At 32.3% G+C, this 26,316-nt stretch overlaps 3 protein-coding genes across 4 annotated transcripts; 1 reads left to right on the top strand and 2 right to left on the bottom strand.

The window, feature by feature from the left end:
* Positions 1 to 263: 263 nt before the first annotated feature.
* On the bottom strand, positions 264 to 8,173 carry LOC148237730 (UBA-like domain-containing protein 2). Of its 2 annotated transcripts, none has more exons than XM_088181509.1 (4): positions 6,237 to 8,173; positions 3,070 to 6,202; positions 2,711 to 2,932; positions 264 to 2,637 (listed from the first exon to the last, which is right to left on the bottom strand). In XM_088181509.1, exons 2-4 carry the CDS (start codon positions 3,160 to 3,162, stop codon positions 2,611 to 2,613), a joined length of 342 nt encoding a protein of 113 aa, XP_088037635.1. In that variant the 5' UTR covers positions 3,163 to 6,202; positions 6,237 to 8,173; the 3' UTR covers positions 264 to 2,610. The 2 variants fall into 2 exon arrangements, with proteins under 2 accessions (XP_088037635.1, XP_088037634.1); XM_088181508.1 differs by having other exon boundaries at positions 3,070 to 3,147; positions 7,776 to 8,173.
* Positions 8,174 to 9,318: 1,145 nt separating this feature from the next.
* LOC148237729 (uncharacterized) lies at positions 9,319 to 18,890 on the bottom strand. Its single transcript, XM_088181507.1, has 15 exons — positions 18,847 to 18,890; positions 17,979 to 18,440; positions 15,978 to 16,174; positions 15,041 to 15,187; positions 14,832 to 14,973; positions 14,436 to 14,580; positions 14,159 to 14,375; positions 13,866 to 14,083; positions 13,650 to 13,794; positions 13,335 to 13,531; positions 13,170 to 13,265; positions 12,933 to 13,101; positions 12,769 to 12,859; positions 12,453 to 12,686; positions 9,319 to 10,490 (listed from the first exon to the last, which is right to left on the bottom strand). The coding sequence occupies exons 2-15, from the start codon at positions 18,436 to 18,438 to the stop codon at positions 10,345 to 10,347; spliced, it is 2,604 nt and encodes an 867-aa protein (XP_088037633.1). The 5' UTR covers positions 18,439 to 18,440; positions 18,847 to 18,890; the 3' UTR covers positions 9,319 to 10,344.
* A 5,607-nt stretch (positions 18,891 to 24,497) lies between these two features.
* Positions 24,498 to 25,857, top strand: LOC148237728 (pyrimidodiazepine synthase-like). The gene is made up of 5 exons (XM_088205559.1): positions 24,498 to 24,565; positions 24,848 to 25,015; positions 25,077 to 25,234; positions 25,299 to 25,529; positions 25,592 to 25,857. The coding sequence occupies exons 1-5, from the start codon at positions 24,541 to 24,543 to the stop codon at positions 25,715 to 25,717; spliced, it is 708 nt and encodes a 235-aa protein (XP_088061685.1). The 5' UTR covers positions 24,498 to 24,540; the 3' UTR covers positions 25,718 to 25,857.
* The last annotated feature ends 459 nt before the right edge of the window (positions 25,858 to 26,316 follow it).

Genomic DNA, 26,316 nt, shown 5'->3' with positions numbered 1-26,316 from the left:
AATCTTATTTTTAAATATTAAAAAGTAAATATAACATATTTCTAATGCCTTCTTATTTTCTTTAAAATATAATTTTGTAAAACTTACATTGTAGAACATAAGTGAACATTAATTGCGCCTCTAAAATGATCAATATTAAAGACAATTTGAATGCATGTATTGTAATCGCTCAATTAATGGTTAGGCATTAAAAAATAAACAGTGATAACAAGTATTTCAGTATTTTTTAATGGAAGTTCGGTTCGAAAATAAAAAGCATTTAATCAAGTAAACCTTTTTATTATCTATTTCAGTATCACTGTAACACTGCAACCATAAGTTTAAATCAAAGCTTGCAATTCTTCCTTAGACAAATAACGAAAACATAATCGATTAAATGAACACATAAATGTAAAATAAAATATCTTTATTTAAGAAACCAATGAAATGTTTATTTTTTATTTTTTTTATTATTATTTACAGTTTTTCTTCGAAATTCTAAATTAACAAGTTAATTTCCTAACTTAGACAGCATGCACAGGTACTTTTAAAAGTTTTAAAGATGATTACATTATCATAATTAACAAATCACTGATGCTGTCCAATGTGCAAGTCTTAGATATAAAGAGCGATGGATTGAACAATTTAAATTTATGTTAAATCACAACTAAAAATAATATTTATATACGTATTAACATAATATTTATAATGAAAGCGTTTCATCAAAACTAAATTAATGCATAACATATTAACACATCATTGGATCCCTATCGAGCGCACGATGCTCTCGCAAATTTTCAAACATATCTATTTTGAACTAAACAATAATGTTCACGAGTTACACTATACGCGTAAAACACTCACAATCACAGAGTATGAATTCTCCATTGAAGTAAAAGCTTTTCAAGAATTAAAAACATATCACTTTTATTGTCGTTAAAGTCACTTAATGTAAATTTTCAGATATAGCCAGAAATCACAAAAACACTTCTTTTTAACATATATACATGTTGGTTAAATGTGTGTCATTTTATAATATGTGGAATAAATACATCATTAAGAGATTACAAAACTCGTTAATAAATATTTCATTTATTGAATATCATTTTATTACATAGTAACAAAATCAATCATTGTTATGTAGGTAAATCTGACAAACAACCGATTAGTCTGTAAAAACATAATTTCAGAAACATTTTGCTGTTACGTATGTATATAAACATATTCACATATAGGATTTCGAAACCTTTGGTTTGTATTATACATTTATATAAATGTCAACAAAAATGTTTATCACCTAATATAAAAAAAAATAAAGTAGAACATAAAGTTGGATAATATAATTTTTTTTTAATGAGATTGGCAACAAATTAGATGCTCAGTAATTAAAAGAAAATGGTCAGTAATATGATTAAAATAGGATAGCATATTTTTCAAGTGCCCGATTAATGCAAATACGTAATTTTAATAAATTTAGTAAAAAATAAATAAAAACTTACTGACCGTTGATAAAAAATAAGTGAACATATCAAGTACATCACCAACTCAATAGATACAGGCCAATAATATTTACATAAGATCTTTTAAGATGTCCCTGGGGAAAAATTCACTGTATTCTTATTGAAATATTGTCATCTGTATGAATTAGCGCCGATGACATAAAACACCAACAATCTAAAAACCTTTGTTGGTGAATAAAAATATAACGAATATATTCATAATTTCAGTGTTTTATAGTAACAACACCTTTATTTTAGATTAAAGATATATAAGATGTTGGATGCAGTCATAATATGTACATCAACAAATTCAAAAATAAACAGCTATATATTATTACATAACATATGCAGATAAATTTACACAGCTAAATGATATAAATCAATCTATAAAAATACAATTGAGAAAGAACATAAATTAAGATTTATCAATAGTTTCACAAGTATCCATCGTAATATTAATAAATGTAAGATCAACAAGGAACAACGTAGAAGTTCTGCGCTGTAAAATTATATACATAAGAAAATGTTTTTAACAAAATTATATTACTCTTAATGTCAAAATGACCTCGAAGATCTGACATAAACTAGGAAAATGTGTTTTGCATTTATACACAATATAACACATTCGTTCGCACACCCCGAATAATCAATAAATTGTCTGACACATCACAGAACATAACTTTTTTTGCGATAGCATACTTATACCACATAATTAAATACCCAATGATATTTTACACTTACTCCACACCGCATCACAGAACCAATATAATAGCTCTACAAGTAAGCAAACAATATTAAATGATTAAAACAATACATAAATTAACTAGAGTATTCTTATTGTTAAGAGGGCTTTGAATCGATTCATCCCTTTGACGATTTTTTTTATGAAGCTTGCGTCTATTTCACACTGTGACTCGATGATCCGCAAATGCGACGGCAATGCGACTCGTGCGAAGAACGCGAAATTGATTAAAAAATAACACCAGTTCTGAAGATGATTTCAGTAACACGATCTTTAGTTACTTTAGTGAAAACACCATTTTTGTTACGTTTCCACATGTGAGAATGTGTACTTAAATACCATAAATTAATGAGAATTTTTATCAATTTGGCAACACACTGTTGATTTCATTTATCTCTGCATTCGCTGACCTTCTACCTGAAAACGGTCGAAATGGCCAGTTTAATGTGTTTTTAAATAATGTAACGCGATTAAACGGAAGCGTGCTCACGGTTGCCGTGTACTGCATACGAGACGTAGGACCGTTGAATTGCCGTCCGCCTGGCGGAGAGCTTCCGAAGTTAGACTGGAGGGGTGTCGCCGAAGCCAGAGGGGAGGGAGCCACGACCCCAGGACTGCCTCCCGTGTTCGGATTAGTGGACAATCGACTGAATGCAGCGAGCGCGTCTGGAAAATTAGGTGGTGTCGCCGGGGTGTTGCACGGTGTCATGAGCTGCAATTACAAGCCGTTGATTAATAACCTATAATATTCTTTATAATCGTACAGAATCGATTGCTTTTAAAATAACTATTAATAAGTTAATTTAAATTAGCTATCGTTTTTGTACATGAATTACAATAAAATTTAACCTGTCCGAAATGTGGATTTGCAATTCCGTTAGGTGCCGTAGGAATAGCTACATCTTGAAAGAATATTGATAACGCCGCCTGAAACGATAACATACATACATTAAAAATAAGTTTAAATTTATTTCATATTCTATAAGGTGATGTATTGTGTGCTTAAGATAATTTATTATATAATATCGGTAACAAAATAATATAATAAAATAAGTTTTTTATAACATCGGGCTGTAACAGCTTTGAGTCTCTGTCTGATCATCAATAGACTATGATTTAAAAGCAAACTATCAATGTTTGCGTCTTATCAGGAAATATATTTAGAAAGTTCAAAGTGTCAACTGATACAAGATGAAAAATACAACAAAAAATGTATATGTTTTTGGATGAAAAGGTGACATTGAATTTCTATTTAAAATCAAAATAATTCTAATTCAGCGTGCTCAATTTTTTAAATGATTCATATGACTCACTGACATTATCTCTGAATCATAATATAAATGAATTGTTAATGTAGAAATAATTATTTAAGTTTGGTACTTTTATCTGTTACTCATTTTCAGTAGAAATGTGTTTTTCAATTAAATAAGTAAACAATATTGTTTATCAACATTCACACAAAATTATGAAATTAGCATTTTAGGTTATCTTTTTGTATATTGCGTTATAATTGCCGTCTCGAAACATGCAAATCTAAAGGTCGGCTACCACAACTCTAGTAGACACCTTTGGACTCGCATTTTTCGAGAAGGCAACAATAGTTTTTGAACGATTGAAGTGTGTACCGACAGCATTAGTCACAATTTATACATGTCAACATTGACAATCATAGATAACCTACGGAATACCCTCAATTGTTCTGCAATAATCTCATACACAAAGCTAATCTTTGTAATAGAATATTTTCTAAATAATAGTGAAAATGTGTATATGTACCGCTAGTCTACCTAATTTACATATTCTATGAGCTGTCTAGTAATGTTGCATATTTCGAATGCAAAGCAAAATTTACATTTAACAGTTGAGTTGGCATTATTACTTGCATTTTACTGACTTTATTATTACACTGCATGACTCATTGGTGTTTACTATTATACACATTGTGTCCGATGATGAATGAATGAATGAATGAATGTATTATAAAATTAAAAAATAATTAATATTATGTTCATAAAAGCAAAATATTGTTATATTTTCGGCTTGGAAGAAGACCATCACAACTCAAAAATAGTATTTTTTAAAATCTTTATTTGAAACAACTGAAAAAAGGCAATAATTTGACGTTAGACAGTTAAAAGTTGTAACACATAAAGAAATCGCTAGATCTTGTCATTCATTTCCCGCTGTCATTACAGTTTGTTGAAAGTGTCGATATTTCTATGAGTAGATCAATATTTATTTTTTGACTCGTAGAATGAACAATGTTCAAGCTTACCATATGTCCCAGTTTGACGTGAATTTCATACTATTGATCTCGTTTCACAAAATTTACGGTGACTTTTTTAGCTCCCTCAGCATCCCAAAATGAACAAAAATTTTCGAGATGACCTTTAACTGTCCCGTTTTTTGTCGTTATTGAAAAACTTTTACATAAAATAAAACTATCTTAAAATTTTTTTTTTAAGAATAATTTAGGGCTGAAGGGGAGTGGGGGGGGATAAAGATTTGTAATAACCACTATTAACAGCATAGGGCTTTTGCTAATTTGAAGCGCATGTAGTAAATTAAGGTGACCAGACATCCTCCTAGAACAAAAATTTCCAAAAATACTTTTTTGAGCATCCATAGCAATTTTTCCTCTTCAAAAATTTTTCGGAGATATCCTATAAACTAAATTTTCAAAATGACCCTTTTTTTTTAGCAATAATGAACTTTTTATTTTAAGTGTCCCCCTTTGATATTTTCAAATCTAGTCACCGTATATATCTATCTATTTTATATTTTCATTTGAAATACATTTATTACAAGCAAGATTTATCTCTATGGCCTGGTCAGTAGTTCTTAGTAATGTTCCGCCTTTCATCGATATTAATGCGTTCTAATTAATATCGGCACTGACAGTGACCGTCGAGACGTATCGACTTAATCCTATGGACTTTTCAATTTAACGGACGCGCTAGTCTTAGTTCAAACTAAGCCATAATTACAGTTCAACCATTATCTACAATAATAAATCTTATGTAACCAGGATCAAATTGACCATACTAGTCAGTACACCATTAAATTAGACCCCCCCCCCCCCACACGGTAACAATAATTGCGTTTTGTAGTCTAATTTTCACCAATTGATGTTAAAAAGACAAAGTAAGGTGATATGCAATTGCAGTCACTGATAATATACCAACACGATAGTTCAGTGATGTAAATCAATGACTATACGATACTATGATCAGGCGATGATAAATTTCTCCAAACATTCTTTTGATAATTTTATAAAACATCCCATATATCCGCACACTTCCATTACCTCCAAACAGCCCATAGCTCAAGATAAAATATCATTCTAAATTCAAGATTATTTTTGCGATAGACGCAAAAAAGTCAATTAATACTAATTTATATATTGGGCAGATATGTTCAACCTTTAACATTCAGGAAATCCATGTTTTTTTCATTAAAAAATCTTTTTATTTTGAACAAAATTCGATGATTATCGCCATTATTTTAATTAATTATATGTATATTCGCGAAATAACAGATATGCGATTTTAGGCATTTGACAGTTTTTACGAGTGACATGTTTATGGCCAAGGAACGGTGTTAGAGAAAAATGTTGATTATTATGAATATGTACATGTAAAATTATCAATACCATCTTTACTAATACTGAATGACGCATAAGCGGCTCTCGACCATAATTAGCTAGACAAAGACGTGTATTTGAGGCATTGGCCTATAGTGTTTCTTTCTTATTGCGCAACCAATAAAACTAATATTTTTTCTATCCTTTCTAGAAAAATAACAATTTATGAAAATATAAGCAGAGCGCAAAATAGCATAATACTTATCCCACGATTAACTTTATATTTGGTTCCAAACGCATAGGTTAATAGTTTACTTCCACTTCTTGCCCTTGACCTACACCTGGAACCTCTCCCACTGCCCATGCAGTGTCGTTGTGAGGTGCCATAACCACCACACGCTAGAGGCCCATCATTTCAGTGTGACCACCACACGCTAGAGGCCCATCATTTCAGTGTGGGAGAGTGGTGAATACCTCTCGAGGTGCATGAGCCGTTCGCGGGAGGCTCAGAGCTAAGGAAATAATGATAACGCTTCTCAAAATGAGGCCTGACACTACTGCTCGGAGAATATACTAAGCAATCTCTTAAAAATAAATAGTACCACCCTCTGTGTTGTAGAAGTCCAGCAGTTCGCCCGATGGGTCAGACTCGTAGGGCACTAGGTACCAATGTGCCCGTATACATACTTGTGCTTGGGCTGGTACTTGTATTGATATTTACATGTACTTGCCCGGTTGCCTAAGAACTTGCACCAGTGCTGCTGGTCGTTTCGGAATGGATGTAAAACTAATTTTTACTTTATAAGTTAAAGAAACATTAAATGGTACACACAAATATTATTCGATTGTTTTATTACTAATTCCGTTAATGCCTCGATTTACGCGATATTTACTGTAACGTATCTTCTATCTAGTGTATATTTTCTGCAATGTTAATGAATCCTCGGCTTATTTATTTAAAGATAATTAAGTTTATGAATAACTACAATTCTAAATGTTAGATGAATAATTGATGACATTTTCTTTAATATATTTATAATGTTCAAGTACATTTTTTTATATATGATATATATATATGGGGGGGGGGGGGTAATAATTTGAGTCGGTGACGAATATTGCAATCTTTGACATAATATGAAAACAAAAAAGGTATTTTGCCATAATTTTTTTGTAATAATTTGTGGAAAAACCCCAAATATTTTGAGGTCAGTCGATAAAAAAAGAAAATTTAAATAATGTCAAACCAAATAAATATGTTTCTATACAAGGGACTGGCAGCTTTTGAGACGGTAAAGGTCTAAAAAATTTATAGGTTTTACAATTAAAATGCGATTTAAATAAAAAATGAGGTTTATTTGGCTATGCAGAGAATTTTTTTGGATATTTCTGTCTCCCAAAAATAAAATGCCGTGATTGAAAGATACAAAAAATCATGAGTTTTCGAAACAATATTAAAGGTTTAAAAAAAAAATTACATTTTATATAAATATTTTAAACAAAGTAAATTTTCGAAATAAAAAATTCCGAGTGATAAGGGTTAATTTTATATTGAGACAGTGTTTTTGTTATAGTTTAAAAAAACGCAAATATTTTAGGGTTAGCCGATAAGAAAAGAAAGGATCGACGCGGCGGCGTAAAAGCGGCAAGGTCATCGTGAGCTGCGACGCTTTAGGTTTCCGATTCCGATTCCGCGGCGGGGAGGCGCCGTTATGTAAACGGAACCGCCCCCCAACCCGGGCCCCCGACCCGCGTGACAAACATAAATATTTTTGTTTATAATTATCCGGCGGTGACGTCACCGCCGCTGCCGCCGAACAGCAAAAGCGGACGAAGGGAGGGGAGGGGAAGGGAGCGGAGCGGAGCCAGGGTGCGAGGCGAGGAGCGACATCGTATTAGGGGGCGCAGGCCTTGTTGACAAACAGAGCCGGCGAGTTGTGCAAGTGTGTGCGTGTATATGTGTGCGTGCACTTGCCTCGAACTGCCAATGCGCTGCCTGCAACAGCTGTCGAGCCTGGTCTCTAGCGCACCCGGCGGCCACCACGAACTGGTTGATCATCACTTGCTCCCGCAGAGGCGCGTCCATGGCGTCGAACTCAGACGGCCGACTGCGGCCCGCGCGCGCAACCTTATACGCGCGTACGCCAACTGCGTATCGCTGACGCAACGCGAGGAAACGCAGAGCTCTTATCGGACGACTTCGCTTCGACCTTCCGATCTTCGGGAGCGGAGAAAAGGAAGCGGCGCAGGAGAGCGACGCGAGCAGAAATGTAACGCGACGCGCGTGCAACGTTGCGTCGCGTTTGTTTATGTAGGTATGACGTGTGTGGAAGTGCGATAACCGCGCACGATCGCGACGGTCGGAACGCGACTGGGCTCGGGAGCGAGAGTGGGGGGCGTCCGCGATTCGCTCGCGAAACGAAAATATAAACAAACGTCGCCTTCCGCTTCGGCGTATCGCGTATGCCCGGCGTCTGGAGCGACTTAGGACCTATTGTAGCTCGACTTTGTTTACGTCCGTCGGTTCCGGTTGCGCGTAACCTCAAACGCGCGAGGGTCGACCTTCGGCCGTGTAAACAAATCGATGATGTTTATTGACTTTCGCCGCAGCGAGACCGGGAGCGGCCGGATTCGAACGAGCCTCGATATGAATAAATTAGGATTAGGATTCTAAACGAGAGCGGTCTGCCGCCATTGCGGCCCTGCGACCGATAAGCAAAATATATTTCTTAAAGCCAATTATCTACGGCGCTTTTCTTCTTTTCAATTATTTATTTACCTACGATCTTTGTTTTCATCTGATAAAAATCCTATTAGACTTTTACAGCTGTATATCTGTTTCGAGAACGTAAGTCTGACGAGATAATTTGTACATGCACAAACCGAAGAGAGTATATGGCCGAACATTTTTTTCTATGATTGCGCATTTGTACTCACTATAGATTCCGCTTTAGCATCAGTTAATTTCAGTATAGTTCTTTTAGTAAATGTCGCTCAGCTTCTTTACAAAAAACATAAGTCCTCACTATTTACTGTCACATATAGAATTGATGAATTGACAGAAAACATCAAAATTATTTCTATATTTACATTTTCTTAGTGAAAATTAAGTTTCAACTCCTATTATATCAGCAACTAATTTCCCATGAGTCACGGATGAATTTTGTAATATATTGACAGTTAAAATGGTAAATAAACTAAATAAAACAAAGATGGAAGAAATGTTACATTTAATGTGCGTCCTTCTTTGATAATGTATTTTTTCGAAATAGACTATTGTTACATTTTACATTTATTTTTGTATTTAAACATTTGTTAACTATATGAAGAAATAACTAAATAATATTTAGTTTTTTCTTTGCACGACGCATTCGAAAGAGCATAAATGAGTGCTTAACTTATTGCTTAATTGGTAAACAATTGCAGTATAAAGTTAGTCTTTAAAAAATATATTTATACCCATTGTTTGATAATATAACTGAACGTGAAAAGTATACAGGGATAGAATGAAAACATAGTTCTATAACAACATAGACATTTGTCCATAGCGTTTATTCATACGATACAATGTATAAAATGTTTCTTTAGTATAATCTTCGAGTACACGTCGGAGTCTGCGTTAATTAAATATTGTCAATTAGAAAATGCAAACATCGCTATACTGCGCCTTATCGCTAATAGTAATTATTTAATTTTACAAAATATTAGTAGCTTTCTTAATACTGATTATCTTATGTTAAATTTCAAATCTGATCGAGGGCATACGTTTGCGAGTGACTAAGGAAATCTATACATTCACATTGCAGTCATCAGTTAAGAGAAAAATCACTATACGACCGACGCTTTACTATGGTGAAGCTTAAAAAAGGCACACAAACACAGTGATCCGTTGTAATCGTAGTGCTATAAAATCAATACTTCAAATAAACGCATATAAGAGCTTTATTGATTTTTTATGCGTATATGTATATACCTTTACAGATATTGGACTATATGAAAACTCAAATACTCCACGCGTATAAATCTTTTGTACTGTAATTATTTACATTTGTATTATTTTTATTAGACGGTGCAGTTTAGAATTTAGTTTTTTCTTTTAAAAATATTGCACATCAATATTTCGGCGATACGTACGCGAAACTTGGATTTGTATTTTTATATGAGCAGACGCAATATTATAAACCGACATCTTATTTTTATCTCTATAGTGTTAAAAATATATTTATATTTAAATGATTCATTCATATAATTCACATTAAGACTAAGAGTGATGTAAAAATAAAGATTATAAATATAAAACATTCACATTATGACAATTTTATGATAAAATAAACATTTCCAACGCCTCCAAATCAATATTTAGAAAATTGACAAATTAATACACAATATTACTCACTAAAATCCACAATTGTATTCTAAAGAATATCAAAGCACACGAAAAAATATATGAAAATGCTTATTTTATCATGTGCGACATTCGACTCCGATTCGCCATTCTCTCTATTAATATACAAGTTGATTATATTCATAATATTTTAACAGTATTAAATTTTGGATCTTTTCCTAGCTATAGCGTCTTCCACAGCCTTTAATTGTTTGAGAAGTTCCTCACGACGAGACACTGGTTTCTTTGCAGAGTTGGCGTCGTTCACGGGAGAAGTGGCAGCACGTTTCTTCGCTGTGGGGACATCTGTAAAATATCAACCATACTGTTAGCGATGAGTAGATTCGATCAATTAACAATATTTAATATACGGTCGGTCAATCCAAAGTAAAATTTGTGTTGTGCCTAATTGGTTATTAAAATTTCTAATGTCGCGCGAGCATATTGTCACTCGATGTGGTCACGACTCTAGTGCCGTGCGAAATTTTTTTATCTCTCGCTATTAGAAACTATTATTTACGTTAAGAAAAAATATTACAAGCTGTGTTGGGTTTATAGTCATCTATAAAGAAGGGCGTTTACGCACGCAATCGCCGAGTGTCTAGTGAGTCCCTGCTATTTGAACAATGCAAATATATTAATTCTATTTTTATTTTCGGAAACTTCTTATTTTTGAAAATCTGGTCGCTATACCTACTTTTAATAACATCCGTCAAATTGACGGATTTATACCTGAAAAATCTAGTGTTAAATGTTTTGTTGTGCAAAAGCAACTTGAGAAAAAATAAATAGATATTTAAATATGCAATTCTGAATGAAGATGTATTTTGGTTGTCAGTTTCAAATTTCAGGATTAATCAATCCCGCTATTAAATCGATAAAATACTTGAATACGAATAAGCAAAGTATTGCAGCTAAATGATAATTTTTTAAAACAATTACCTAATAACCCACGCAATAAAAAAGAAAAGCAGGATGATATGGAAAATTTGACAAGGAGAAAACATCTTTTCCTTGTCGAGCTACAGATGGCAAATAGTATGGAATTAAATCAATCCAAAAAGTAGAAGCACTGAGATTGTGGAAAAATACATGATATGGATCAAAGCTAAACAACTAACAATTACAATTTTGTTCATTTAATATAAAAACAAACAGATTAACAATTAAGATGACGGAAAGAATAACCTACATTTATCACAATTAAAATATTTTAAAAGGGGTCGAAAGAAATTTAAGGGAAATGACAGAAATCAAGATATGATAAAACATTACATTATTTCATTATCACGCACTATCATTCACATTACATTATTTTAATAGGAGCTATGAAATAGTATAAAAACCTCTATTCTAAAGAAAAATATTCGATAATAATCACTTCAGAGAACATTCAGTTAACACTAGGTTTATGGGCATAAACCAGTCAATTTGACGAGTGACATTAAAAATAGGTATAGTCCATTCAAGATGTTAATGCTCATCATCGTTGTGTTGGAAATAAGGGTGCGTGTACGCATGCATGCATACATATATAGTTTTCCGCGAATTTGTTTACACCAATAGGAGAACGTTACCAATACTAAATCAGGGCTGTTTTAAGGGTACGGTGACCATACGTTGGAAATTGAATTAAACATTATAATGTGTTATATTTGTATTATGAATTATTGTTGTGTTGTGTAATTTTGTAATCAATAAAACAATTCTTGTAATATTCTATTGGTATTTTTTTAATATTATATTAAACAAACATTCAACCTGGAGAGTGATTCCAAAACTGCTATAATGTTTTTGAGTTAAATATGTATATAAATAAACAAAATAAGTAAGAAAGTGATATTTTACATTTTCCTCAGCAAATTAAATTCAAAAAGGAAAAATTAATTGAACGTGTAATTTCACATGGTCACCCTATTATATTTCTCACCAATACTGTGTTGATGAGCGTTCACATCTTGAATGGACTGTATATAGTGACCAGATTTAAAAAAATGAGAAGTTTCCAAAAATAAAAATAGTGTTAATATATTTACGTTGTCCAGATCAGTGGTGTAGTGAAGGGAGGGGGGGGGGTCTGGACCCCCCCCCCCCTTGACGGCATTTTATGTTATTAAATATAAATTACAAATAAATTCAGAAACCTGTCAATTTGATTGGTGCCGCAAATCTAGTGTTAAAATATTTTTCCCAAAAATTTTAGAACAATATGTACATTACATTGTCATATTCGATCTAACATAAATTGAATGTAAAAACGTTTATTACCTTTCCTAGCCTCGTTCTCTAGGGCTTCCTTCTTTTGATTCAAAGCCAATGTTGTATATTTTGGAGACAACATTTTGTTTCCGCTCACTATTTTGGCAGAAACAGGTTTCTTATCTATAGGGGCTGCTCCTCGACCTGTTGCAACTGACAGTTTTGTTTTGCGCGCAGCGGAATTATCGCTAGAACTAGAACTGTGGGAATCTGAATCGGAATCGGACGAACTAGACGATGAATCTGAAAATTTACATTTATTTATTATCATATCAACAATTATTTTGAAAAATAGGAATCGGTGATAAATATTTAAAATAAAAACCTGATCCAGAAGATGACGATTTGGAATACATCTTCTTTTGTCGTTGTTTGGGTTTAGCGGGTTTGGTACGTCCAAATTCATCTACCGTAGTCTAAAATCGTTTGAATAAAATATTATTGAGTATGCATGTATATAATTTATTCAATGAATAATTGAACTCGAACCATTACTTTCATATTTTGTGGCGCTGGTGGATTAGCGGCATGTTGGCGAGTGGCAGCAGGAGACGGAACTCGTTTACGTGAAGAAGGTGCCGGTGGATTCATAGCAACCGCTCGAGCAGTAGCCGCACGTCGTTCCTGTACAATAACAGATGGAGACAACGCACTTCGCCTAAAAAATATATACTAAAAATATAGAAACTATATGATAAAAATTATTTTAATTTTAAAGAAGCATACTTAAACTTGGCAGGAGAAGCTTTGCGCTTGCTTTTTCTGACGATTGAGCCCGATCTACCTGTACTGTTCGATGAACGAGAGCTCGAATGTGAAGAGCTAGCAAATATTAAATGAATTATTACTCGATCACGTTTATATACAATTAAAAAAATAGTAGTATAGAACCTTGATGAAGACACAGAGGATCCTGAAGAATAACGGCGACGCCGTCTAACCCCCTTTTCTACAGATCTACGTCTCCCGGGACTTCGATTTCCACCACCGCCGCCGCCACGCATCCACGGATCAGCCCATTCATCCCCGCGACCTCCTGTTCCAGGAGCACGTTGAACAATTACTTCTCGAGTTGTTCTACCACGACGCTGTTAAAAATGATTGATTTTAAATAGTCTATTATTAACACAGGCAATACACCAATATACCTGAAGTCCATACATCAATACATTGTATTCTACATAATGTAAACAAATTTATGCTTACTGCTTTTTGTCCTGCTGCTCTGTCATCTACTTTATCTTCATATATCACTGGACGATGAGGTGATGGAGAAAGTCGTGGTATTCTTTCAGCATATCTAGCGCTTCTTTCACGAGAATTATACAATCTTCCAACATCCTCATAACGCCTAAAATATAAATATAATTTTTTCAATAGTTTGCAAAGATCTAGCTGTCTGTACATATTATTTTACAATACCTCTCGGAAATTTTTAAATACTCCTCTCTTTCTCTCTTTACAACAGGTGGACTATCAGGAGGAGGATAACCTGCATAAGCCGCCAAATCAGCATCATCCTCCTCACCTCCGGGGCCTAAAGATCCTCCTCTACCGCCGCCTCCACCTAATGATAAATGCATCTTTTTCTCTTCAAAATCAGTGTCTTGCTCCTTACGCTTGCAAGCTTTCCTCAGCATCTAAAATAAATAAATAATCTGTTAACACTACCATTCTTTGTCATCTTATTTACAATTGTTCCACTAAATAATTACTTCTTTCGCAGTACGTAATCCTCTTTCCCACGCGCTCTCTGCAACAGGCGGTTCGATCCTAGGCGCAGCCGCGACTGGATGATTTGCCATTCCCATGGACGGCATATGTGTATTTACATGACTGACTTGATGGTGTTGACCGTAACCTGCAGGCATCGATCGCACCATATCAAACATTGTATAATTTCCTTTGTCTGTGACCCCAGGATGTAAAAACCTATTAAAACACAATGTTTTATATTTGTATACTTTTAAAATTAATAATAGTAGTATTCACCTGCAGCTCACACCCCATGTACATTGACCGCGAGAATAAAATCTACACACAGGTCTAGGTTCAGTTTCTTCTGGCCTTCGCTCTTCATCATCAGAAACCTCACCTTCTTCTAAAGATGACGCAGCACCTGATCCTTCATCGTCGTCTAAGAAATAACGATACCTTTTTAGCATACAGCATATTTTCAATCCACCATGTTATACTCGGTACTCCAAAAGCAAATTCACAAAGCAACTTCAGCAGATGCAAAAAATAATACTAATCAACGGCTTGATTTGTACACAAATATATTTGATAAATGTTAAATGGATCACAGGTTTTATGTGATATAACAATTTTATTTAATTGACTTCTAGGTACCACAAAAAAACTAGTAAGAAGATAAACAGTACCAACCTTTATTTTTTTCTGCATTTTTATTAGCATTAGAATCCGCTGAATTAGATTTAACTGCCGGAGTATCTAAACATTCGCCTTCCTCTGCTTCAAAATCGAGTTGTTCTTCGGCATCCTCAGTTTTACTTTTATCAATAGTTAACTATAAAAAATTAAATAGTATTACATTATAACAATGAAACTCTTACACATAGCTGCAAATAGTATACCTTTTCGAATTTGGTCTGTTCAGGAGATATATTCACGGGGGCGGATTTAGGGGGAGAATTTGGCATCTCTTTTTTATGATCACTTCCATTCACTTGCGGTTCATTTAATTTCGAATGAGATTCTTGACTATCTGATAAATCAGGGGCCTGAAATACAAATATTGCATTAAATTTCATTGTTGTATTATATCAGTGGTCACCAACTTTTAATTATAAATTCTTATTCCGGTTAGAATCCAATTAGAATTCATTGCAAATTAGACACATGAATTTGACTTTGTTTTTCACAAAAAAATAACGAATTTACTACTGCTCATTAAATATGGGATACTCAGCATCTAGTTTTCTTTTTTTTGACATCATTATATTGGGGCAACGAATTTCAATCAAAATTTTGAAAGCAAAATTTGCATATTGTTTTATAAAAATTGTACTATCACAACATACCTCAAATAGGAAAATCACCGCTAATCACTATGACTATTCCCTTCAAACTTAGAAATTCAACTAAATATTTTCGATTCAGCCTCTGTTTTGCCTGAACTACCCTATTTTATCTTGCACTACATTTTTAGAATTTCAATAAATGAAAGTATCCGGGGAATTTTCGAGTAAACGAACACCTGGTCGCCTTCAATACTGAATTCTCCGAAAACACCGGTTATCTCAAATATCCAACTTTTATTACTCTGGGTCCACTAATCTAATTCTACCTAATCAAATTCCGATTTATGAATTGAAATATAGCTGCCGTGAATTCACAACTAAATAACAAAATTCTATAAAATTAATATATCCTATATGAATTATTTATACAAAAATATCGGGAATTTTTGGAGGGCCGGATGAAAATCTTTGGCGGGTCGAATCTGGCCTGCGGGCCCGTATGTTGGTGATCACTGTATTATAATTGTTTCAAGTTGAAATACAAACTTACGCGTATGGGACTTTTCTTACGAACGCAATCTTCATCCGAAGCTTGTCCGACTGAATCTAAATCGGAAACATCTGATAAATCCTCGTGGCTCATGTTTAAATTCTTTTCGGATGAATTGTTTTCACGGCTAGACCTCTTTGGTTTGTCGCTGCGCGATTTCGTACTCTTTCTATTGTCATGCTCAGAATCCATTTCGCCTGTAATATTTTTTTATTATAATATATCAAATACATGTATTTGCGCTAAGAGCATAAAATGTGGACACTTTTGGTATATTTTTTTAATTGTTAGCAAAAAAATTACACCTTTTATGACATTTATTATGTTCTTATTCAATAATTATCATGCTTTAAACTTATAAAAAAAAATGGTGCACAATGCAACTGTAAACATTAGAGAAGTTCTATTTTTATTTTTTTATAAATTTAATGTAAAATTTATAAAAAAAAATGTAGAATACAACACATTTCCAAAAAGTGACCACAATCAATGCCTGTAGTATATGTATATATATATATATATATATATATATATATATATATATATATATATATATATATATATATATATATTAGGAATACCCATAAGTTGTCAATCTTTTTCATTAATAAATTAGCTTTACTATTCTGTTATCGTATATATTTTACGTTTTGTAATGAACATTTAGATGAACACATGTCATTGCATGTTATTGTTTCATTCTAAATTGGAGTTTAATGCAGCAACCGCAAAAAAATACTGGCAAATAGTAATAAAGATCAGCAATGAACAATTTGTACTAGACAACGAAGTGATCAACTGTCTTTTGCGAATCATCCAGACATTAGCCAAAACAACTTGAAAAGGGTTCTATTGTGCTTTTGACATAACTCATTTTGAGTCACTAAAATAGGGTGGAACAATTACCTCTAATGTGTATTGTCAACAATTAAAATGGATACATAACAAATTGTTGAAAAAAGGCTAGTTCAGAAAGATATCCTGATAAAACTGTATAAGTCGTGTCATACTTCTGTTCCAATGATAATGCCATGTCTCATTAGACAAACAAATAATTCACATTAGACAGGTTTTTAGCGCAACAGATCTGCATCAGATGTTTTAATGGAAGAAGAGTCCCCTTCTGGACACTATTTTTTCTTTATAGAAAAGTGGAGATCAAGTTTATTTTTGTGTAAATTCTTTGTTTTATTACATACAGTCAAGACCATGAATTTTCATTGTTTCAATCATGCTATAAAGTAATATTTTCCAGAACGAATTAATACAATTTACATTGTTCATAGGAAATAATTGTTCCGGTTTACAAGCAATTCGAGTTACAACCAGTGGTGTAGTGAACACGTTCCAGTACAATTTGTTGTAAGATATGTTAAAATTTCTTTGGGTTTAATCAAAACTTTGGGTGCTACGATGTTTTTCAAAATCAAGCGCATACTTCATGTTCGTATGCTTGCAAGTTTGTTTGCTCTCTTTTTCTCTTGGTTGATCGAGTGAGCATGCGAGCACGATGCACTGTAAGGTCCAGACACTTTTGACCTTGTGATTTCTTTTTAGCAGTGATAAAGAACATTTGGGAGTTGCATAATTATTATATTATTAGCATTCTATCACGTTGAAATTTCGTATTTGAAAGGATACGTAAACTTCGATAAACTTTAACAATGGAACAATGAAGAAACACCCACCGATAAGCGTTGGGTTTAAATTTTCAAGCATTTCAACGAAAATCATATTCCTTGTGTTCATCTCACAAAAATTATAGAATTCGCGCTTTGTTTACCTGGTACCAATGCGGCCACATAAAGAGTGTTTTCTATTATAAATAATTCGTGGACAGCAGATAAATTGAAGTTGAATTTTGGTACTGTAAAGGCAATGATTATAACAAAGTGCAATTTCGAATGCAATATTTCAATAATAAATAAAATACAATAAATAATTGATCACTTACGGGTACTCCTATTATATGTATTATATATATATATGATTAAATATTACCATCAGATATTTCTTCAGTCGGTGGATTATCTGCGTATTTGTCCTTCTCTCTGGTACTGGACGATCGGCTAGATCTGCTGGACGCGGATCGGGACCTGCGTCCGGCCTTTTCGTCGGGGCTTTTATCGAGCGGGATGGAGTCAGGGCGACTGACGGAGTCGCTTTTGGGACTCCATTCTTTATGTTGGCGCTCTTCGGCTCTGAACGGGCTCCGCTTGTCCGCGGACGACGATCCGTCCGATTCGGCGTCGCTCGGCTCCTTAGTGTCGAAAGCGGGCGACGGAGGTCTAAAATTGTCAGGTGAGTTTACCTCTGAATTTTGACCGCTGCCGTCGTCGTCCGGAGAGTCGGGCCCGTCCGGAGAGGGCGGACTGCGCGGCCCTGACTGCGGCTTTTTCGGGGGCGGCGAGCGCGAGTCGGATTCGCCGCTCTCCCCGTCCGAGGAGCCTTCGGAGTCCATCCCTAAACGACGAACATAAGAACGGAGAGTCAGAGGGGTGGCGATCAGCGAGGGTTCGCGAATCGACGCGATTCACAAATCGCTCTGCACAAGCACACGTTTCAAACATGATTAGATCAATCGCAACAATATTAGAGCCGAACGATGGCGTTAATATCATATTCGACTACGTTCGGAAATCGGCGGACTTCCTGAACGCTCTTACCTGAGCACGGCGACACCCGACATTATGGGAGCAGCACTTTATACTTTTGTCACTACTTTTCGAACCGACCGAATACTGACCGAATACTTTGCGATAAACCGCGAACTGTCAACGAACGCACAACCGAACACAAACTGAAACTGGAGTGTTTATCAGGTGAGTAGCGACTAAGGGGCGCCGAGGCGGCCGCGGCGGGGCCTTACCTGCTACAGCTGAACTCGCCGGCTGCGGGACGCCGACACCACACACCCGCCACACCGCACGGAACGACTCGCGGCCGAAACCTCGCCGTCGGCGACCATGCACCACCGCTGAGACCAATTTTTTTACTTTAAATTGTGCATTTATAAATTACATTATCATTGTTGTTACTCTAATCATTTTAAAAACACATATTAATAAGCAAAATAATATTTACTTTATTTGCCTATGATGCTGAGTAAAAATATTCTGCAATTATACGATTCACATTGGCCATAATTAAATACTCTTATAATTTTATATTCAACCGTATTTTACAATTTTATTTTTATTTTTACTACACAAAAATGGCAAAAAAAACAGCAATATCAATAATTTGATAAAAGAAAAATTCAAAATATTTGCGGGTTACCCGACAGTTAAATACATAGCACTGAACACCAGGGCTGTGGAGTCGTTAAAAAAAAACACGACTCCGACTCCGACTCCGATTCCGATATTTACCAACAACACGACTCCACTCCGACTCCGACTCCGATTTCAACTCCGACTTAAAAAAGTTTAATTTTATCAGGTATTTTTGGTGTTCTTCTACACGTTTAATATTCATACGCTATACACATTCATTATTACACAATTAAAAATTCATAAATTTCATAATTTAAAAAAATGGTCGGAGTCGCTCATTTTTCACGACTCCGACTCCGACTCCGACTCCGGCCAAAACACCACGACTCCAACTCCGACTCCGACTCCGACTCCACAGCCCTGCTGAACACAGTGACAAACCACAAAAAAGTTTAAAATGGTATAAATAAAATAAATTATAAAGTATTCATTTGGATCATTTAACCATCGTGAGATCCTCTAACTTTTCATAACTAATTTTTTTTATTATATAATAAGGTGACCAAATTTTGAATATATCAAAAGGACACTAAAAATAAAAAGGACATCGGAAATTTCAGTTTTAGGAGGATAAATTGCTAAGGGAGCTAAAAAAATGTCATTTCAGAAATTTTTGTTCAAGAAAGAAAAAGAAGAACAAAATTTTTGAGGAGGACGTATGATCATTTTATTATTATAATCAATTAAAAAAACAAAGATAAGCCATAGATATGCGGACATAACGTCCTAAAATTTGTCCATATAAACTTATTGATAAAACAATCATTTACAATACCTATATAACAGTGAGCATCACACCTTCCACTTTATATCCAAAACATACAGACGCTGGAACTATCACAGCGATACGGTAGGAGTTGACAACCAGTTCTTGTGATATTACATATATATTATTTTTTTATTTATTTTGTGCGAAATAGGCCGAAATATTTATTTTTATTGACGCTTTGCCGCTTCAACAAGAGAAGCGAGAATGTATAGCTTCGGTACACTCACAATTTTTCATAGTGTTTTTTAAAAATTGAAAATGAACTACCAATCTTCTTTTACTTCATTAGAAAGTGATAGTATTGTTGGAACGAAACCAAAGAAAACTGACTTCCAACTTCACCGTTATTTTATTTTGATTTTTTATTTTTTAAATGTAATTAATGGTATTTTAAAACATGTATATTTTCTATGTAAATTTTCTGTAAATATATTTTCCATGTATGTACATTTATATCTTTTATATGTATGTAATTTGTATCACTATATAACGAATATATTTTAATAATTTTTGAAATGTTTTTAGTTGCATTTTTAAATAATATAACATACGCATAAAATTATTATCGATCTATTCTAAACTCTCCAAAGTATGCTGATACGCTGCAGCTTCCCGATAATAACCGTTAATGCAGCACAGGTAGAAACAAAAACAACACACAGTCGTATTTTCGTGTGACGTGTACGACTTTATTCTTGTGACTCGGCTCTAGCACGCGCGAATGTATGTGTGTAAAAATTGTATAGTGTGACGTTCACTGATATATAAGTAATGAGAAAAACATAAACAGAAAAGTAATTCAAAAAATAAGATAATACAAATAGATTTTTAAGTAGTATCTGCAGTAATTAAAAAATAAATATAAATCACAAAAATTTACACCGTGCGGTCAAATAAATTACAATAATTTTAGGAATGTTATTTGGCAAGATTACTTCAAAAAGGGATATATTTTGTCTTCAGAATTTTTTGTTTAAACATATAGCATAGTGTATAAAAACAAAAATCAGATCAGGACAATGGCAGAACTTCATAATTAAAAAATGGAATTTTATATCTCATTATATTTAAATTTAACATTAAATGATTCAAAAAATATTCTCGTATTTAAAAAATTTATATTCCGCAAAATTATTACATTGGGAGAGGAGGAAAGTGTTAAGATTAACCATAATAACCACAATCAATATAAATATAAGTAACGCGATTGCCGTAATAGAATTGTGACGCTGCGTAATGCTTGCAGATATTTATCATACTAATATTAATTTATTTAACAAGAAAACAGCAAAATTCACACAAAAATAGGAAAAGGACAATTATTTTCATTTTGTATTTGATTTTTTATTTTTCTAATAATGAAAAAAGTGATTGTGGCGTGTAATATGTTTGTAAAATAATAATACTTTTTTTTTATTAATTTACTCGTACTCAAAAGATGACTACAAATTACTTTTATGGTAAAATTGCGCTTTACTAATGCTCATTTGATCACTGTAACAATCATTTAAATGATTTTTTTACATAAATAAATGAGTTTATCAATTGATCATGATATAATAAAAAAAACAAGTTATGATAGGTTCTAGACTCTAGAACCTATCATAATCATGAGATCCTCTAGGACCTCGCGAAAGAATCTCGTGGTGGTTAAATTATCCAAATCAATGTTTTGTATTTTGGGGTCTCTTTATATTTTTTTTTGTATATATATATATATATATATATATATATATATATATATAAATATATATATATATATATAAATTTATATATATATATATATATATATATATATATATTTATATATATATATATATATATATATATATATATATATATATATATATATATATATATATATATATATATATATATATATATATATATATATATATATATATATATATATATATATATATATATATATATATATATATATATATATATATATATATATATATATATATATATATATATATATATATATATATATATATATATATATATATATATATATATATATATATATATATAAAGACGCCCCAACATTACAAAACATTAATTTGGATAATTTAACCAAAAGTAATCTAAAAAATGTTTGCTAGTTTATCAGGAGCTAAAAAAGATTATAGCGGAGCTAAAAAAGATTAACAACGAGCAAAAGCTTTTAGCACTCGCAGTATCCATAAATGAACAAAAATTCTCTAATGACTTTTTTTGCCAGTTGGATGACGTTGCTTGTACTTATTCAAACTTTCATCACGGTGTCAAATATAATTAAATGGCGCCCCCCCTTTGAAGTAATTGCCGCCCAGGATGACCACCCATACAGTCCGCCCCTCGGGCTGACAACCTGCTACCTAGGTCGTTACTTTTGTGAGGAATTTAACATTCTGTTTTTTACACATTTTGACATTTCAGTCATAATACGTGCTATCATAAGTTATAATTTAATATTAAAATGTTTTACTGAGTAATCATGGCCTATATATACATCATATTCCTGAATACATAAAATCATATTCCTGCATTATTTCTACCTTTGTTTTGGAGGACCACGCATATAATATTTTCCAAATGGCTTCTAAAACCCCCCAACCGATCCTTTAAGTAATGCCTAAAATTTGAATAAACGTGTATATTCAGTGTACATCACAGTAAGGTCAAGGTTCAGATCATAAGTTATGAGCCTAAAAAATCACACTCGTTCTGGGTGGCGAATTATTTTAATTTTAGGGTCCTGCGCTGGTTAAATGTCTGGCAACCCAGTTATATATTTTATGTTTTAGTTATATTTTACTTTTTATTATAATTTGAACATACTATGTGTTTTTTAGTCAGCAATAAATAAAAGTGATTTAAACATCAACAATAAGTAAAGGCAAACGTTAAACACTTATTTATAGAGAATATAATACAATTTAAGCAGATATTGTAAATATTAAACAATTATTGATCGAATTAGTTATGTATCAGAACATTAGAAGTGCAGAAAAAGATTTAAATATGAAATAGATTGACAATATTAAAATCGATAAAATAAATGTAAATTTATCGTTGCAAGATTAACTGTTACTTTATTAGTATTGTAACAATACTCAGTTTGTACATATATATATATATATATATATATATATATATATATATATATATATATATATATATATATATATATATATATATATATATATATTTTCTAACCATTTTACAATATATTTTAAATCATCAGATAAAATTTAAATCATTGATAACGTATTTTATATTATAAAAAATATACTCCGTTCCATATTATCAGATTAATACCCAGTAAATTATTATGAACCATATTTTTTGATACTATCTTAAATATATGTTTGTTTATATTATATTTTTACGTATATACCTCTCGTTTTTTGTAGACTACGTAGTGTTAATTGCAATGTTGAGAAATAACTGTGCAATTGAACTCATAAATATGTTTTTTAATTAGATCGAAATACACATGTAACATTTATTTCATAAATAATAAATTACGTCGCTTTCACCCTAAGTAAAAAAATAATCAATACCAAACATGTGTGACCTATTTTTATATCGATTTTGAGTGAAAAATTAATGATACTACAGAACATTGCTTTGCGATGATAGGCACTTTTTGTCACGCGATAAACTTGCTTTTGATAATATCGAATAAATAAGTACATATGTATGTACTAATATGTCAAAATTTTGCCTATTACAATCACATCATGAATTGATGTGATTGAAATAACTAAAATTTAGCTATTTCAATCACATCATGAATTTTAGGTAGATTTTGATAGAAATCCTATATATTGTTTAATTAACCTTATGTAAGTACATATAAATACTACGATAAAATATAAAATGATTTAGTTTTTAAATACAATCTTTATTTAATTCAGTCGATATTAAAAGTAAACTTGTCCAATATGATGTTTATGTTTGAAAATATTATTATGCATTCGTTATTTAATTAAAAAACTGAATAAAACTAAAAAATAAAATTAAAAATACCTTTTGCTTTCATAAATATTTCCTTGTGATCTATAAAAGTATGAATACGTTTATTTTTGTTAAATATATATATATTTATGTTATATTTCAAATATCCAAATTAAAGAAAGTTTTTCATTAAAAAGTGCTTTCTCATTATACTGTATTTAAATACCGTATATAAGTGTATGTTCATAAATCTTATTTATCATAATGAAATATATGTTTAAAAATAAAAATAAATTGTAATACAAATCAAGCCTTTCCCCCCTTTGTCTATAATTATAAATTAAAATAATAATAACACCTATATATAGTATAATATATTCAACATTAGTGTAATATTTACTGTTTTACCTCTTATTTTGTTTCAATGCTAACGAATGATATACAATTCTAATTGTGTATCTGTGGATCGTGTAATGCGTTCTAAATGATTCCCCACCATCGATATGTTCACAAGTGGTTTTTTGAATCATTCTGTGGCGGAACGTCGATCAAGAAGGTCAAGCCTGTCAAAATGAGCGATAAACACTTAACAATCGGTAATCATGTTTTTTACAACACTATTTGGCAGTTCATCGGTTATTTATTTTGCACGAGTTATCTCCGAGTTTTAGAGGTTAAGGACAACAAAAAAAATTATGACCAAAAGTTAGAAACCTGACATTAAAAAAAAATACTTTAATTATTCCTGACAAAATATCATAAATAACTATTTACCATATTTAATAGATCACGATGATAATATTAAATGACACTTTTTAATTAGGTAACTAAAGATTATGTATAAAAAATAGTTATTTTTTTCTTTTTATATTTTATAGGATCTACTCCACCGCCTTTCAATGGAAAATTGAGAGTGTATAGTATGAGGTTTTGTCCTTATGCTCAAAGGACTATTCTCGCACTAAATGCCAAAAACGTCCCATATGAGGTAGTCAATATCAACCTCACTGAAAAACCGGAATGGTATCTGACAAAGAGCCCACATGGTAAGAATATATTTTTTCAATAGTGATTTTTTTTATTTAAATTATTATATACAATCAACAGGCAAAGTCCCAGCTTTGGAGATCAAAGACGGGCTAACCATATACGAGAGCTTAATTACAGCAGAATACATCGACGATAAATATCCAGAGAATCCGTTAACTTCGAAAGATCCTCTGAGGAAAGCACAAGATAAACTCATCATTGAAAACTTCAATAAAGTGAGTTTTATCTTAATGTTAAATAATAATCTATGCCAAATGCTATATGTTAAATTTGTTACAGCCAATTACAGTGTACTACAAAGCTCTTTTTTCGAATATAATCGAAGTGGAACAGTTTATCGATGGTATGAAAGAAGTCGAAAGCGAATTATCGAAGCGTAAGACAACGTATCTAGCTGGTGACAAACCTGGTATGGTCGATTACATGATCTGGCCCTGGTTCGAACGGTTCGGCATGTTGACAAAATTCAGCGAAGCTTTTGCTATCACAGAAGAAAAGTTTCCTGAGCTTGTAAGTAAAATTATATATTTTTTAAACATGCATTAAATAATAAATAATTAATTATATTTCAGTGCTCATGGATTGAAGTTCTAAAGCAAGATCCGATTGTCAAGACGCATTATTTAGATTTGGAGACTCATACTAAGTTTTTGGAGAATCGTTTGAACGGGATTCACGATTATGATTTTCTTTTGTAAATGTTTTGATTGAATCAGTGTTCAGTGATAATTTTTTAAAACATAAATTAATAAATTTAACTGTTCCTACTGCACAATACTATTAAAATATTCAATTAAAAAATACGTAACAATAAAAATATTGGTTTTAAAAGCATCAATTCGAATGGCATTTTTATTTTTTTATTTCTACATCTTTTCTATAAAACAAACATATTAACACATCAAAGGGTTGTTTTTTCGCTACAGGCAGTTTTGCAAGTATTTCACAAAACGAAAAATTAAAGAAAAAAATAAGATAACTTGTGAATCTAAAAATATTAGTCGGAAAATTTTTACATAAAATCGAAATTGAAACATAGTTTAATTACATTTAAAAAAGATTACCAAGAAATTTAATAGCATTTAAATTTCAGTTGTCGGTGGATGATAACAGAGCTAAGTGAGGCAAATTGAATTTATTATTTAATTTGAGCCGAAAAAAAATTAGGTTGTCATTTTACGATCTCTATATGGGTTAATTTCTATTAAGGGAGGAAAATGTTTATAAACATTCACTCCATAGATGCCAGCACAATAAGCTTTAGTTTTTGCGGAAAGATACTACAGGATCTGTCGTT

Source organism: Plectrocnemia conspersa, unplaced genomic scaffold (genome assembly GCF_051122295.1).
Source record: "Plectrocnemia conspersa isolate PC_06_02 unplaced genomic scaffold, ASM5112229v1 ptg000002l, whole genome shotgun sequence".
Lineage (NCBI taxonomy): Eukaryota > Metazoa > Arthropoda > Insecta > Trichoptera > Polycentropodidae > Plectrocnemia > Plectrocnemia conspersa.
The sequence above is the reverse complement of the archived record's forward strand: the minus strand, read 5'-3'. Positions and strand labels throughout refer to the sequence as shown.

Excerpts from the sequence above, each read along its gene's own strand:
- LOC148237730 (XM_088181508.1), bottom strand. The coding sequence starts at position 7,886 with ATGGACGCGCCTCTGCGGGAGCAAGTGATGATCAACCAGTTCGTGGTG. Across the intron at positions 2,933-3,069 it reads CAAATCCACATTTCGGACAG|CTCATGACACCGTGCAACAC; the intron begins GTTAAATTTTAT and ends TTGTAATTGCAG. Across the intron at positions 2,638-2,710 it reads GTATGCAGTACACGGCAACC|GTAGAAGGTCAGCGAATGCA; the intron begins GTGAGCACGCTT and ends GACCGTTTTCAG.
- LOC148237728 (XM_088205559.1), top strand. The coding sequence starts at position 24,541 with ATGAGCGATAAACACTTAACAATCG. Across the intron at positions 24,566-24,847 it reads CGATAAACACTTAACAATCG|GATCTACTCCACCGCCTTTC; the intron begins GTAATCATGTTT and ends TATATTTTATAG. Across the intron at positions 25,016-25,076 it reads TCTGACAAAGAGCCCACATG|GCAAAGTCCCAGCTTTGGAG; the intron begins GTAAGAATATAT and ends TACAATCAACAG.
- LOC148237729 (XM_088181507.1), bottom strand. The coding sequence starts at position 18,438 with ATGGACTCCGAAGGCTCCTCGGACGGGGAGAGCGGCGAATCCGACTCG. Across the intron at positions 16,175-17,978 it reads GACTGAAGAAATATCTGATG|GCGAAATGGATTCTGAGCAT; the intron begins GTAATATTTAAT and ends AAAATATTACAG. Across the intron at positions 13,532-13,649 it reads GAGCAGCAGGACAAAAAGCA|CGTCGTGGTAGAACAACTCG; the intron begins GTAAGCATAAAT and ends CATTTTTAACAG.